Below are 14,846 nucleotides of genomic sequence, written 5' to 3' on the forward strand. Positions count from 1 at the left end.
CCTCTGGGCTACCTTAGCCTGCACTATATCTGCAGGAACACATGCCAAAGCTGGTTTAGGGGATTTGAAGCAAACACATAACTGTGGTGGTAGAGGTGTCCTGGTTTGCATGTTCTCCCTGTGGATGTTATGGGTTCTCTTCAGCTTCCTCCGACAGTCCAAAAAGGTTAAGTGGTTGTTCTAAATTGAGCGTGTGTGTAGTTGTTTGTTCATGATGTACAGTAGTCCTGCGTTTGCCTGAGAGATGGCTCCAGCAGATCCCTGTGACACTAAGCAGGTATAGATAAGACGGATTACAATAACTCTGCTATTGTGAACAATTTTAGCCAAAATAACTGTATAATAAAAATCTTACACTATGAAATCTTTACAGCAAATGTTATGGAAAGAAATATGCAGTTATTCTCTGCTTTCACCAAATAATCATTTTGAACTGTTGCTCAACCTGAATTTATCCTAATTCTAAAAAAAAAAAAAAAAAAAAAAAAGTTGATCACTACTGATCACTGAAGTTGGTGAGACATGTTGAAGTTTGCATATGGATCTCTGTGCAGGTGGACACGACTGAGCAGACGCCAACCTGTACTAACCTGAGCAGTAATAATAACTAATAACTAAAACGTATGCATGTGTGTAGTTTCACTTGTGTAAAAGAGGATCTACTATTTCACAAGCCAACACTGCCCCCTGGTGGTCGCTAGACGGCAGTGTCTTATTTACATGAGTGCCCCTTTTCAATTAAACTTCATTCAATCTTATTTGACAAGTGTCATCTCAGGGCCCTTAACAGAGAAATCAGACAAATTCTCTTCAAAAAGCTGCAAAACAGAGAGACTGGAACGAATGCATCTTTCTTTATTTTGCAATTTAAAAAAAAATTCTGTACAAGAGCTCCCTTTACAAATATGCCAGGGAATGCAGCACATTATGAACACCACTCCTATACAGAGAACACTGCTGCTGAGTCTCAAAAATATTCAAAAGGACAGAATTATACTGTGAAACTATGTAATCCTATGAACACTAATGATGCAGTTACACCCTTAGCTGACCTGTTTGACAATGAGAATCAGCCTGGAGCGGCTGCTTGTGCAGGCGTCGTGCCTCGTACACCGGGGTCTATTTTAGGATGTTGCTACCATGACAAGGCCCTCAAGGCAGCCACCATTTATGCAAATGCAGTCAATCGGTATTTTGCATGTGTGCAAATTCAACCAATCACTGCAGCTTTGCAGCAAATTTGACAGATAAATTAGGACAAAAGGTGCGAAGATAAATGGTCAATACTTTTGAATAGCATTAAATGTTACTACCCAATTTTAATTTCTACTCAAGTTTTAATTTAGTCAAAGAATGAAAAGAACATGACGTGTTCTTCAGCATCTTTAATCAATTAAAATAATAATAATAAGGAAACAGGGCTTAAAAAAAACTGCACATTAATTGCATTAAAGTGTGCATTTTAATGTACTGACAGTGAAAAGGAAGAAGGAAGAGAAAAAGAGAGGAAACCCATTTGAAATGTTCCTTAAATTAAAAAAAGGCCTCAGAGTTACATTGATATACACAGACATCGCTCAATTTAACATTTCACCATACACATACAGTCATAGATGATAAGAAGAAAAATACTCTATAAATGTCTAAAAGTACATCTGTATTTAAATCCCAGAGATATGCTACCGGAGGACATAAAAGTTCCACATCAGCGATACCTGGGAAGAAGCTTTTCTGACTGAATTAAAGCGATAAGAATTTGTGTGATGACCCAGCTTCTGCCGAGTCGTACTTTCTATTTGAAATCTGTTTTTTTTTCTTTTAAACAAGTGGAGCAGCTTGCTGTGGAGTTTGCATTTGTTCTCACACAGTGCGGGCTGTGGTTTGTAGCGTTAGCACGGGGCATAGTCTAAATCCTGACACCGGCTACGTTCTTTCAGACAATCTGAGGTATAAGCCAACTGCTGGGCGACGTTTGGCTCAGTTAGGAAGATATAAAGACAGGCGGCAGCTGCTGGTGCAGGAGACGGGGCTCGCGTGGACCTCACAGGCTGCTTTTGCACAGAGAGTAAGGCTGGGTGAGGAAACAGAAAAAGAGAGAGGAAAAAGAAAAAAAGAAAAGAACATCCACATACAACCAGACCGGTACATTCGGTTGTGTGATCTAAGTGTTTTACGTTGGCTTCCCATTTCTGCGGGTTGGTTTGTGTGTCCGTGAAACAGCTCGGAGGCAGGTCGTCTGTCCAATACTGCCGAGGGTTGTACTTCATGTAGCTCCGCTCACAACGCGTTTGTGGCGACAGGCGTTTGCTCCTTCATGATAAAAGTCCCACAATCCTCCTTAAAGTGACTGTTTTTCACCTAAAGATCAACTGAAAAGGAAAGCTGAGATCCCTCTCAGCCACAGGAATGCTTTCACGCCAGCACTCCGACCGCCCGGTGCTTTCACGAGGGAGATGTGCTTGAGACGGCTACGTGTCACGGGGAAGAAAAACCCTTCACGTCTGAGAGCGGGCTCCCCGAGGAGTGGTGGAGTGAAAGGATGAGTAAACGTCAGGTATAAATAAGCTGAGTGACAGAGTGAAGCCACATGTTTCTGAACTGCATAGATGCCTCAGCAGCTGTGAGGAGCAGCCGGACCATCACCGGGGCCTCTTGCGCGTGACGAAGATGAGGACCCGTCGGATGGCGATGAGGCGGTCCTTGAGGGAGGTCATGGCTAGGATGGTGAGCTGGGCTCGGTTCTCCAGCGGCAGGACGGCCAGCAGCCACCAGCACCAGGGGGGCCCGCTCGGACTGGCCTGCAGGACGGGAGGGAAAGAAGACACGCACGGTTATCTCCTGATTAGAAAACCAGCTCTCTTCACACACACACCTCACAGGGAAATGCAAAACGTGCACATGAAACTAGGCGATTCTAAATCGATTCTCATATTAATTGCTAAAATTCGATCATTATCATTACATTTTCGCCCAGTGAACTTTAATCCCAGTAGTCGGACACACACTTTGTCATGACACATGCCAGGTGCTTCATGGCAATGTGTGTGTGTGGTGACAGAATAAATTAGATAAGCTAAAATGATTATTTTACTGCTTGAGCTGTTGCAATTTCTTTCTTTTTTTGCACTTTAAATGGATATTGAAAGGCCTGTTTGAATTATTTATTTCTTAGTTATTTCACAATAATTAATGTGAAATTATTCTTTCACTAGTTATTTTAGAGTCATATAAATTAGGCAACAGCTCAAAAAAACATTTTAAATAACACTAACCCAAATCAATATCGGATCGAATCAAATCCTGATAATCGATTCTGAATTGAATCGACTCTTGACATTTGAATCGATCCCCAGCCCTACATGAAACCTGGAACAAACTCCTACGTTTACACCGGAATTTGTATAAATCGATAATCTACTGACCAGGAGACAGCGGTGAATCAATATCTTGTTCAATTAAACATCTAATTAAATGTCTGCAGTGAGTGGCGATAAAGCAGAAAAGGAGGAGCATTTAAGGTGTGTGGCAGCTGTTTTTACCTGTGGGTCTGGGTCTTTGCTGGGAAGATGTCCGAAGTGGCTGAGTATCTGACTCTTCATGTTGTCCTTGAGTGAGGTGAACCAGCTGCTGGCCTGCTCGTACACCGAGTCGTGCAGCTTCAGGAGATCCGTCAGCTCCTCCCCGAAGGCCTGCTCAAACAAACAAACAAACACCTGCTTAGAAACACTGAGGAACACTGAAAAAGTGGCAAAAGGCCAGAATATTTTTAATTACAAACACCCTGCATTGGAGAGGAAGTCATTACAAACACTTGTACACATCTACACTTTGGGTGAAAATGAGATTTTCGTTTGTCGTAGGACTGAATTTTTCCTCCAAAAAGTGATTTTTTATTGTTTGCACTCGTAAAAAGGAACATTACACAGAGGAGAAAAGTTAAGAAAAGATAAGCAGGAGAGGTAATAAAAACCCAAAGGGCTTATAAGCGACTCCCCCCTTCAGAATACAATTAAATAGCTTAGAAATATATTTGAATAATGGTGAATGAAAAACAGATATATTAAAAATGTATAAACTTTTTTTCAGCTTTCTTTTGAATGCAGATAATGTTGAGCATGTTTCACTTAGATGTTTTAAACTGTTCCACATCACAACACCTTGATACTTAAATGAACATTTAGCAACTGCTGTTCTACAGAAGGGGATATGCAATCATTCCTTCTTCTTGTGGAGGATGAATGATAATAAGAATTAAACTCAAAATAATTATGAAAATGTCTGGCTAAAGTTAACGGAGAACATATGATTTTATACATCAGGATTCCTGTTTGATACTTATTCACATCGTAGATTGTTAGTATATGTATGGTATGGCAGTTTAACAAACACTTTCAGGTTGAAACACCTCTGAATGATTTCTGCTGCTAATGCAGCTTTGTTTGACAGCAGTGCAGAGGTGAGCGTTGCCTCATAGAGACTCGAGCACCAGCTCACCTTCTTGTCCTCCAGGTACTCGATCTTGGCGGTGTTGTAGCCGTCTCTCTGGCCGTGGCTGACCACCTTGAAGCGGGACACGCCGATGGTGTCGACCACCGAGCGGCCGTCAGGAAAGAACTTCACATCCCGCACCTGCAACACAGTTCAGTTCAGACAGGTGGACTCTACGTAAAGATGCTGTGGGGAAAGTCATGAGGGGTGGGTGTGAGGAAAGCTGGAGGATCGGAGTCCCACTCACCTGCAGCATGCAGCCATAGTCGGCAAAGCCTTTGAGGTCGTCGGCGATGCACATTCCAAACTGCTTAGTCCCCGTCTCCATGGAGCGGCGGATCATGAGGCGGTAGCGCGGCTCAAAGACGTGCAGCGGGCAGGGGATGGTGGGGAAGGCCATGGTGCACACGAAGATGGGCACTTCCTGGTTCAAGCTACGGGACACATGGTAGTTCCATTAGAAAATGCACCTTATCCATCAGTTTTGAAGGAACTGATCTACAGCAGCGATCTCAGTCCAGGAGGATACAGACGTGGAGAACTAATCAGTAAACTATGAAGTAGAGCAGTATGGACGAGTATTAGGGCCATGGAGAAAAAATATTTGAGAGGGGAAGATTTTTTTTTTATTGTGCACTTCGAGAAAAAGTCAAAATGTCGAGAAAAAAGTCTAAATGTCGAGATTAATGTTGAAATACAATTTCGAGAAAAAAGTCGAAATTTGGAGAAAAAAGTCTAAATGTCGAGAATAATGTTGAAGTACAATTTCAAGAAAAAAGTCGAAATGACGAGATTAAAGTCGAAATTTCGCCTATTTTCTCGAAATTGTACTTCAACATTAATCTCGACATTTCGGCTTTTTTCTCGAAGTTCATAATGAAAAAAAAAAAAGTTCCTCCTCTAAAATATTATTTTTATTTTTCTCCTGCCTGGCCCTAATACTCTTCCGTAGGTTCCCCTTGTGGAGAAACCTCAGCAATCTTAGTTCTGGTCTTATCTCTCTCTTTCCTCACGAGACAAAGGATGAGATTAACTCAGCTGAAGAACAGCTGGAAATATCTGACTCTAACACAAAGGTGGATCAACAGCAATTAACCTACACCTGACAGAACTTCCCAGTAGGAATATACTGGAAATACAGTACTATTGCATAGCAAACATGGCTAAACCGTAACACTTTTCAGGACCGTTTTGTGTTTGTGTGGGTGCGAAACTAACTTGGACAGTTCTTTCATCTCTTCTTCGTGGATTTTCTTCCGTTCTGCCAACTCGTCTCCAAGGTAACGCTGCAGGACTTCCTCCATGAGAAGGGTCTTATTGTAACCCCTCGTAGCGAGATACTGTAAAGTGCAACACACAGTCCATATGTTAGTACATGCATGGTAAAGATGTCAAACATTTGTCCCACAGGCAGTTTTAACTTCTAAATCTCCATCATGATCAGAGCGTATCTGCGTGTTTTACTGAAGGGAGCACGCACCTCAGCCAGATTCTCCTTGCACAGAGGGCAGTTGGGATTGTGGTCCAGGCAGCGCTCCAGACATTTGAGGCAGAAGGTGTGTCCACAGGGAGTTGTCACGGGCTCGTAGAACAACCTGAAGGATGAACAGCCAAAACCACAGGGTAAATCTACCTATACTGTTGATGGAAATGACACTCAAACGTGTGTTTTCACTCTTGTGAGTGTCTTCACCTCATGCAGAGTGAGCACTCCATGTCTCCACTGTCCAGCAGTTCAGCAGGAACCGTCCTCCCTCCACACACTGCAAGTGTCTGAATAGTATTCGCCTCATCTGCAGGAGAAAAAAAACCCAAAAATCTATTAAAACACAGCATAACCAGATGGACTGAGGTCAAACTTTAAAGCGTTTATGTTGAAGGGACCCAGTGAGTGAATGGTTTTAGTTCGTTATGAAGCCAATCTTCTTACCAGGTCTGAGGAGTTTAGAGGGAGAGGTGAAGGCTGCTGAAGGATCCTCACTGCTGTGTTTCCTCTTAAGGCCACCGGGGGGCGCTGGCAGCGCAGCCAGCACATCAGCAAGACTCTTGGAGCTGCCTTCTCCTGCAGAGGAGTCCGCTTTACCAGGAGACGGAGGACAGAGTCTGGAAGAGGAGTCATCCGCTGGAGCACTTTTACACACACTGAACTCCGAGTCCTGCAAGACAGACAGATAGATGGATGAAAATACACTCAAATAACCCAAAGAGATTGAGTGTAAGTGTAAAGTGAGCATGTGGTGGGTGAGACGGTATTGTGTGAGCCGTTACCTGCAGGGAGCAGCCGGGTTTCTGCGTCAGCGGCCGCAGGGACATGAGCAGCGCCGGGGGTTTGATGAGCCGCGTCGCCAGCCCGCCCTGCAGAGGATGCAGCGGCGTAGGCATGTCCTCGTTCTCAAACACGGACGAGAACAGCTCGCTGAGGACCTGGAGGACACAACAACATGTTCTAACCATCGCTCCTTCACAGGCAGTTAGCAAAAAATTTAGCAAATAACTGAAAGGCAAACATGTTTTAATCTAATTGTGGGAAAAATATACAGCATGATAGATGCTTATGGGATGTGTTTGTTTGTTCTAAATCAGAGTGATTAGGTGTATTTGTATCTCTGACATCTAAATATGTTTATGAGGAAAACAGATAAAGGCTATCTGCTATACTTTTTCCAAAATGAGCATTTTCTCACCTTCTGAGCCTCTAGTTTCACTTTGGTCCACTCGGGTTTCAGCGCCGCACACAGGAGGTATTCCTGCAAGGCCTCGTCGTTCCGGCCGGCTTTACTCAGCGCCGTGGCTCTCACATGGTGAGCCTGAAACACGGAGAGACCCAAATTAAAACACTGTTTGATGGTGTAAATGCAGCAGTACCTTCCCTGGAATCAAATCAAACTTTATTTGTAAAGCAAGACAAGCACCCTTTGGCTGAGATCTCCTTCCTTCCAGGACTCATCTCACTATCAATGGGTTAATTGCACATTTGCAACTAGAGAAACATTAAACCCTGAAATGACTATCAGAAACATGTTCTTAAGTTTTCTTGCTCCCTGTAACCTGGAGAATGTTTCACAAAGGAGGGTCAACAAACTGAGTAGAACCACTGGACATATTAGTGCAATCGTAGCACATACTCAGACAAACACGGCTGTGGCAGCGAAGGAACGAGTGTTGAGAAAATTGCAGAGCGAGTGAATGTGTAGACGTATTAAAATGATTAACGACTGTTTCATATAAATGAGAAATTAATCTATTGTTCTCAATGTTCAGTCATGTCGGCGCAATGCTGATGGCAAAAATAGAAGAATAAAAACGTGAAACGGTTGAACATGAGGCAGGCTAAAACATATGTCAGGCAGGTCACTCAAACATAATGGTTGTATTTGCATAAAACATTTTTGATAAATGGAAAATCCTTCAAGCTGAGAAATACGAGTTCATCCAGTCACACAGATGAAAGCTCAAAGGTGATTTATTTTTTCCCAAGTCTGAGCAGGAAACAAATATTAGGCTACTTGATGACTTTGTGGTTAATGGAAATAGAATAAAACTGGAATGTTTATATGTGTGTGAGCTGACGGGGGGCTTAGGACTCGGTCACTTATCTCAGTTCTGCATCATTCACTTTCTAAGGTAATAGAATAGACTATGTTTAGTATCCATTTCATTATTAATAAAAGGCACGTTTGCAAAAAAAAGACTGCTTATATAATTAATGATCCGTGGTATTTTGGCTGAAGTATGAACATATTTGTTACGCATGAAAGGATATGATCATATAGGCTGACTGTGACAAACAAAAAACAATGAAAAACAATCAATGTCACGAGGACAAGTCGGATTTGACCGCATTAAAATCTCCACGGATCATTAATATACTTTTCTCACACAAATGCGACGGGTCATGGTTCAGACGTCTCTAAAATGTGCATTATATGATCCATTATCTGATTAAAGTGAACTTGTTTCAGCTCTGTGAGGGGACTGAAAGTAACTCAGGGTATGTTGAAGTAAACCTGCTCTCCACCAGGTTCACTTCACGGCGCCAGTTACCACGGCAACAGACTGATAAGATTTTTTTTGTTTTGTTTCTGAAACCGTCTCAAGTGAAACCTCTTGGTCGGGGTTAAGTAACGTTGCTCTGTGAAACGGAAAACTCGGAACAGAAAGGTTCAACATAACCCGCTGTGTAAAAAGGACCTCTGGAGAGGGAAAAAAATCTTGAATTGAATCTCTTTACAGTTCAATAGTGGCTAAAATTCTAACAATATTAAAACCATGTGAAGTTGAGGAAGTGAAAGAAAAACAAGTGGACAATATAGCAGATTAAACTCAACAAGAACACTCGTAGGGAACTTTATCTAGTTAACTTATCATCAATAAGCAACGCCAAAAATATATATTTAAAAACCAAAAAAGGACTTTGTGGTTGCAAAGCCAGGCAATCAGGCGTGTATTAGTTTAGTTTAGTTTCACAGTGTTACTCACCTTTGTCCACAGAGGTTTTAATCTACAGATGTTGTTGGCATCCTGCACCGCTTGACTAAAGTTGCCCATCTCCGTTTGCAGCTCAGCTCGCTGGCACAGCAGCTTGACAGCAGAGGGCGCTAGACGACAGAAGGAGAGAGACAAATGAGTCCAGGGATGAGCCTTCAGAGGATGTACAGCTTTCCTCGACCTGCCAGAAGTAGGCCAATAATAACAACATGTGGCGTGAGACCAGGTTCACGTGTCAGAATGCTGTGACACACAAAAAACCCCATGGCACATGACATTTAGTCTCACGTACTTACAGGGAAAGTCAAATCAGAAAAAGATGCTCGTTTAACAGTCGTCATATGCTGGACTATTCTGTGCATTTCTTACTTTGACCTTTTTCTTCCCTTTTATTTATAAGGTTGTAGCCAATTTGATTTGGGGCTTAAATTTAAAAAGGTCTAACTGAGTTAAAAAAAAAAAGGTCAAATGTAGAGCTACAACTCATTTCGCTCTTATTTAAGATCTAAAACTCTTTATCATCTTAGAAATCTAAACGTGGTGGACTGGTTAAAAACAAAAACAAAAAAAAAGTCATGAAACTAAATTCACAAATACATACTGAAGATAAAAATGTTTGGGAGTTTGCATCTTTCATATTTCTAAATAACAAAGAGAGGGTGAACGCCTTGTTTGACGTGTTGAATCAGCTGAAGTCGGAGACATGTGTGAACGATCCACGTGTCACCGATACGTCACTGTACAACAGGTCTCGTGTGAGCCTGCAGACATGGGATCCTGGAGAACAGTCTCCCTAGTCGTTAAGTCGACATCTGACTTTTCCAGTTGAATTTATGATGTTGAAGCTATTTTGTAGGGAGCTGATGGCATGAAACAAGTTATCTCACGTTGACTGTCCAAGTCGATAATAACCTATTCCATGTTGCTAACGCTTTCACGGGCCGCAGGTTGGTTTACCTGCACTGACTGCCTTAAACAAATATTTTAAGACTGCAGTTTCACAACAGGCACATGGTATGTTGATTTCTGTCAGAAAACTGGAAGCACATTATGACAGATGCGTAAAATTTGAAGTCAGTTCAGACTACTGTAAGTTCAATGTTACACATGTTCTGAAAGGGTGATGATGTGACGATATAACTATCTAATCAAATGCTTACTTTGTAGCTTTAAGTGTCCCTTTCAGTGAAAGTCAGTAATAATCATTCAAGCAAAGACTAAAAAGGCATGTATGGACATTTAACTCTTTCCTAACGAAATCAATTTTGCTTTGCACCATCTCTTGACCTTCACTTCACACAATTTATAGGCCTAGCCATTTATAGGCTAAGCCTATAAATGTGGCACATGAGACAGTTTGAAATTTGGCAACATATAAACACATATACATATATAAAGTTAGATCATACTATTTTTTTTTCTGTAATTCCTCTAACAATCTTTATGAATAAAAGGGATTTGGACAAGATCAGTTGAATATGTTTATTTGGATAGAATAAAATGCTTTTATGTTTTTGCTTTAAAAATGAATCACTCACTATTGATACTATATAAATAATCCAATGCATTGCATTATTCAGTATACTGTACCTCAAAACTTTTCTAGTATTAATATTACTTACAATTGTTAATATTACTACTAATAATTAAAAATAAATAAATATTGCTTTTTCAATGAACCTTTATGCCATACTGCTGATTCTAATGCAGCACATCATGAGCACGCCGTTTGGTGGAGTTTTAGTTTGCGCACCAGTCCTGAACAGGAGTTGCAAAACCAATAATCATTTACCAAAAACAACCGATTAAAACCGTATCACTTCCACAGTCCAGCCAGGACAGCTGTTAGTTCTTACAGGTGTGGTGCACACCCACTGGTGCAGGAGATGACAAATTAGTAGACCTACTGAAATAAACATATATTTACAGTCAAAATGCCTGGAACGTCATTCACGACTGCACATCGAAGCAATTCTTCGCTGGTGGAAAAGCAGTGTATCTCTGGCTGGATTATTATTATTGTTCAATTGCTTCAGCAGTGCGGGTTTATTTTGCCTGTTTTAATGGACAAAATAAAAATACTATTTGTACAATCTCATAAGTGTATATAAGTTAGAGTTCAGGAACAGGCTGCACTTTGAAGAGATGGCTGCCTAACTGACGCAATGGCCAATTTCACTGAAATTATGTGAATTATATTCACTGTGTATCGTGCATCAGGTCTACGATCATGAAACTGGGACTGGTGCACTGTGACCTACATGATGCAAATAGCTTCTCACCAGACATACTTAAGACATCAAGTGCAAAGTGTCAAAAGGAAACGTGGCTAAACCAGAAAGAGCAGTCACATGTAATGATACAATGTTAACTTTGTTTTCTCCTTTCTGAAAACTTCTGATTCCTCCTTTAATCCTGCTATTGTGGAACAGAAACACTTTTTTTATTGCCTACAAAAGGCCCATTTTGGAAAAGAGGTGCATCTCTATTTGACATAATGACACTCATCCCACACCACAGACGCCAGAAGGCCTCCTTCTGTGTTTATTGGGAACACACTGACAACACTGTGAACACACTCCATCTTCTTTGTCACCCAGTCTTTCACAACACAGAAGGCATGAATCAATATTGATGTGGGGAGAGAGACATCTCTGAAATGATGCCATCTGAATGCTGCAGTACAATCCTTTTCTCTGAATTCCAGTTTTCAGATTCAGTGCACACATTAACTAGGCTTTAAGACACAAAAAATGAATCTTTATGTGAGATACAATGCAGGCTTGGAGTGCGAGTGTGTGTCTGGGCCTCTCTGGTGGTGATGGGGGGGTGGAGGGGGTCAGCTCAACTTTCTCTGGCTTTTGAAACTGCACAACATGGGACTTGCCCTGGCCCAAGATTAATGAAGCATACTGGCAGTACCCTTTATGTAACGTGCCAACATAACAGAACGTTCTGTATTTAGGCTCAGCAGATTCTGGTATACAGTTGTTTTAAGGAGACAAGACAATATAAAGAACACAGGAACATTCCCTAGAAAATACTGTGTTTTTTAACCCTAACCCTTATGAAATAGAGCATTTTCAGATCAAAAATAGTGTTATCCAACACCTTATGGAACAGCATCAGTGAGGGGAGGAGTTAGGGGAGGTTTAAGCCCCTCTCTAGCAACTAGAAACCCTATGTTGTTATGTAGAGGGCATCGGGCATTAGTTATACAAGGCAACAAAAGTTGAAATATGATGAAATAAATGGCAGAGGAATAACCAAAAGCTAGCTCACTGTAGCAGCTGTATGAAAAAACAGCACTCTGCCTAACAGCATTGATAGAAACTAGGGTATAGACGTTGCCCTGAATGGGAAGATGAGAAGTGTGCTACTTAGATAATGAAGGACAATGCGTCATGTAACGCAAAACGCGCGGGGGCGCCCCCTATCGGTGACACGGGGAACTTAGACTTCAAAAAGTAGGTCAGCCGTGAAAAAAACCTACTTTTTTAGTTACAAAAAATTAAAGATAGCACATATATGGACAAATGAGAAGTTTTCAGTACAAGGTTGTCTTACCTAGATCCACAGCTGCGTTGTATTTTTCCAAGGCATCCAAGAGGTTCTGCTTCTTCCATAAACTTTCCCCTTCGACCCAACATTTCCTGGCTTTACTCTCAGTGGCAAACAGTTTATCCAGCAGGCCGCTGAGCACCACGTTGACCCTGCGGCCGTTCAGCAGCAGTCTGTCTTTAGTGGCCAGCTTCTGTCTACATTGAGCACAGTCTTTCCCGGGCTCGTCCTCCAGGCAGCGCCTGCAGAAAGTGTGTCCGCAGTCCACGGTGGTGGGTTCGTGGAGCAGAGCCCTGCACAGGTGGCAGGAGAACAGGTCCAGGCTGCCCCCGTCCTCTTCCTCCTCGCCTGCCCCTGGGGGCACCCCCCCGGCGGGGATGCCCAGCTCCTTGTCCCTCAGGGTCCGGGCGATGCCGTCCACCAGGGCGGGCAGCTCCCCGGGCCGCAGCGAGCCCAGCCCGGCCGCCAGGCAGTACGAGTCCAGGGCCTCGGAGATCCGGCCTGCCCGGGCCAGGGAGTCGGCCCTGCGCAGGCACAGGCCCCGGTCCGGCTGCTGCAGGCCGGCCAGCTGGCAGCTGTAGATCTCCACGGCCAGGCTGAAGTCCCCGGCCCGGTTGGCCTCCTCCGCCACCCCCAGCATGTCGGGGCAGATGCCCGGGGCCGCGGGGTGGGACAGCGGGTGGAGCAGCGGCTCCCCCGGGCTGGTCCTGGCCCCCGACTCCATCCTTCCCTCCAGACGACTCAAATAGTAATAAAAACGATAACTTAGTGATTCAGCCGGGTCCTCTGATAGCTATCTTTGGATATAGCGGGAGAGGAGAACGAGAATATCTCTGGAAATAAACTCAAAATAACCAAATGTGTCACCTCAGAGGCTGAGAGGTGTGAGGCAGCACCTTGAGATTTGTGTTGCGAGGCTCCCCAGATAACTTTGAGAGTACCTGCAAACCATGTATGGTTTAGGTTTAACTCTCCCACTTTCCGGTATACATCTCCAGATCAGGCCTGCAATATCTAGTTAAACTCTTTTAGCCCATCAAGGTGAGAAAAGCCCTGAACTGTCTGAGTCTGTAGGCCTATAGATGTTTTTCTTTCTTTCTTTTGAATTGAAGTGTCTTGTAAATTGCTGAATGTCTGTTTATGTTTAAAAGAAAAAGCCAATAAAAAGAGTTAAAAAAAAAACGATAACTTAGTTAGTAGTTGAGGATGAGAAACCCTCTCTCTTCCTGGTGTGAGGGTAGATCAGCCCGGAGCTCCCTCTCTGCCCAGCAGGGTGAGGAGGTTGCTGGTTCCCATCTGGACCACAATAATCAAGCAATCAGGGCACATTCAGTTAAGTTTTAACCAGGTAATAAAGTCAGCAGGGGGTCCACACCTTTACCCAACGACCAATACTCCTTCAGGGGGTCCAAACCCCTCTCACACCCTTAAAAACACCAGTCCAAAGAGTCCTGACTCCTGCTCATGAATACTGGTTCTTCCAGGTCCTCCTGATAAATCCAAGCTTAGCAAGTAAGAAGCTTATTTTCAATTTGGTGTAGCGTTAAGAAAAGGTAATAAAAGCTAAGGTTAAAGAGTGCATGAGCCCATCAGAGGGTGTATTTCTGTGTTTCCAGCAGCGTCCTCCCCCCGGCAGGTCTCCGGCTCTGGTGCCCGGCTCTGGGCTGCAGCTCCCCGGCTCCACCGGCTCCAGCTCCGCCGGCTCTCCGGCTCCTGCCTCCCCGCTCCAAACTCTCACAGCGAATATCCTCCAAGCCGCGGACTTCAGTTAATCCGGCTGTCATGTTTCCGTTGATAAAAGCAGGGTAACACAGTTAAAACCATAGTTTCCGCGGACCGAGTGCATATTTTCGTGGCTACTGCTTGTTAGCCGCCGCGGCTAAAGACGAGCCAGGGTTCAGCGACGCTCGCAGACGCAGGCGAGACAACGAGCTCCCATTGGCTGCCGGAGGGACACGTGACCCGCGACACGAGCTCCTATTGGCTGCTAATGTGGCTCACTTATATAACATAGTGATATTGTATAACCTCTCGCAGGCAACAATAAATGGCTGTCTGTGAGCGTCGTGCAAAACAAGTTCACAGTTATTAAGTTTAGTGCGATTTCACACGTGATATCACAACATGTGGCTTTCAGGTAAAATAAGAAAAACCGTGGCCGGAGCTCAAATATCACTCTTCTTCCCCCCCACACGTTAAGGCGAGGACCTGCTTGTGGGTCGGATTCTTTTGTTTTATGTAATGCTTTATATAAGCTGTGTGTCAGGTCTGGTTTTGGAATTAAAGTGATGGCAGCAGTATAATGATCC

The 14,846-nt window shown here is 43.3% G+C and overlaps 1 protein-coding gene across 1 annotated transcript; it reads right to left on the reverse strand.

The window, feature by feature from the left end:
• Positions 1–832: 832 nt before the first annotated feature.
• Positions 833–14,454, reverse strand: lonrf2 (LON peptidase N-terminal domain and ring finger 2). Its single transcript, XM_061723119.1, has 12 exons — positions 12,544–14,454; positions 8,968–9,086; positions 7,173–7,295; positions 6,757–6,912; positions 6,419–6,644; positions 6,182–6,281; positions 5,969–6,083; positions 5,707–5,828; positions 4,736–4,922; positions 4,495–4,629; positions 3,540–3,689; positions 833–2,798 (listed from the first exon to the last, which is right to left on the reverse strand). Exons 1-12 carry the CDS (start codon positions 13,259–13,261, stop codon positions 2,640–2,642), a joined length of 2,310 nt encoding a protein of 769 aa, XP_061579103.1. The 5' UTR covers positions 13,262–14,454; the 3' UTR covers positions 833–2,639.
• Positions 14,455–14,846: the final 392 nt, after the last annotated feature.

This window comes from Cololabis saira, chromosome 6 (assembly GCF_033807715.1).
Source record: "Cololabis saira isolate AMF1-May2022 chromosome 6, fColSai1.1, whole genome shotgun sequence".
Taxonomy (NCBI): domain Eukaryota; kingdom Metazoa; phylum Chordata; class Actinopteri; order Beloniformes; family Belonidae; genus Cololabis; species Cololabis saira.

What these genes read in the sequence shown, in the direction of transcription:
- lonrf2 (XM_061723119.1), bottom strand. Translation starts at nt 13,261, where the DNA reads ATGGAGTCGGGGGCCAGGACCAGCCCGGGGGAGCCGCTGCTCCACCCG. An exon ending in ACTATGGCTGCATGCTGCAG is followed by an intron (nt 4,630 to 4,735) that starts GTGAGTGGGACT and finishes ACTGTGTTGCAG; the next exon opens with GTGCGGGATGTGAAGTTCTT. An exon ending in AGTACCTGGAGGACAAGAAG is followed by an intron (nt 3,690 to 4,494) that starts GTGAGCTGGTGC and finishes TTGTTTGAGCAG; the next exon opens with GCCTTCGGGGAGGAGCTGAC.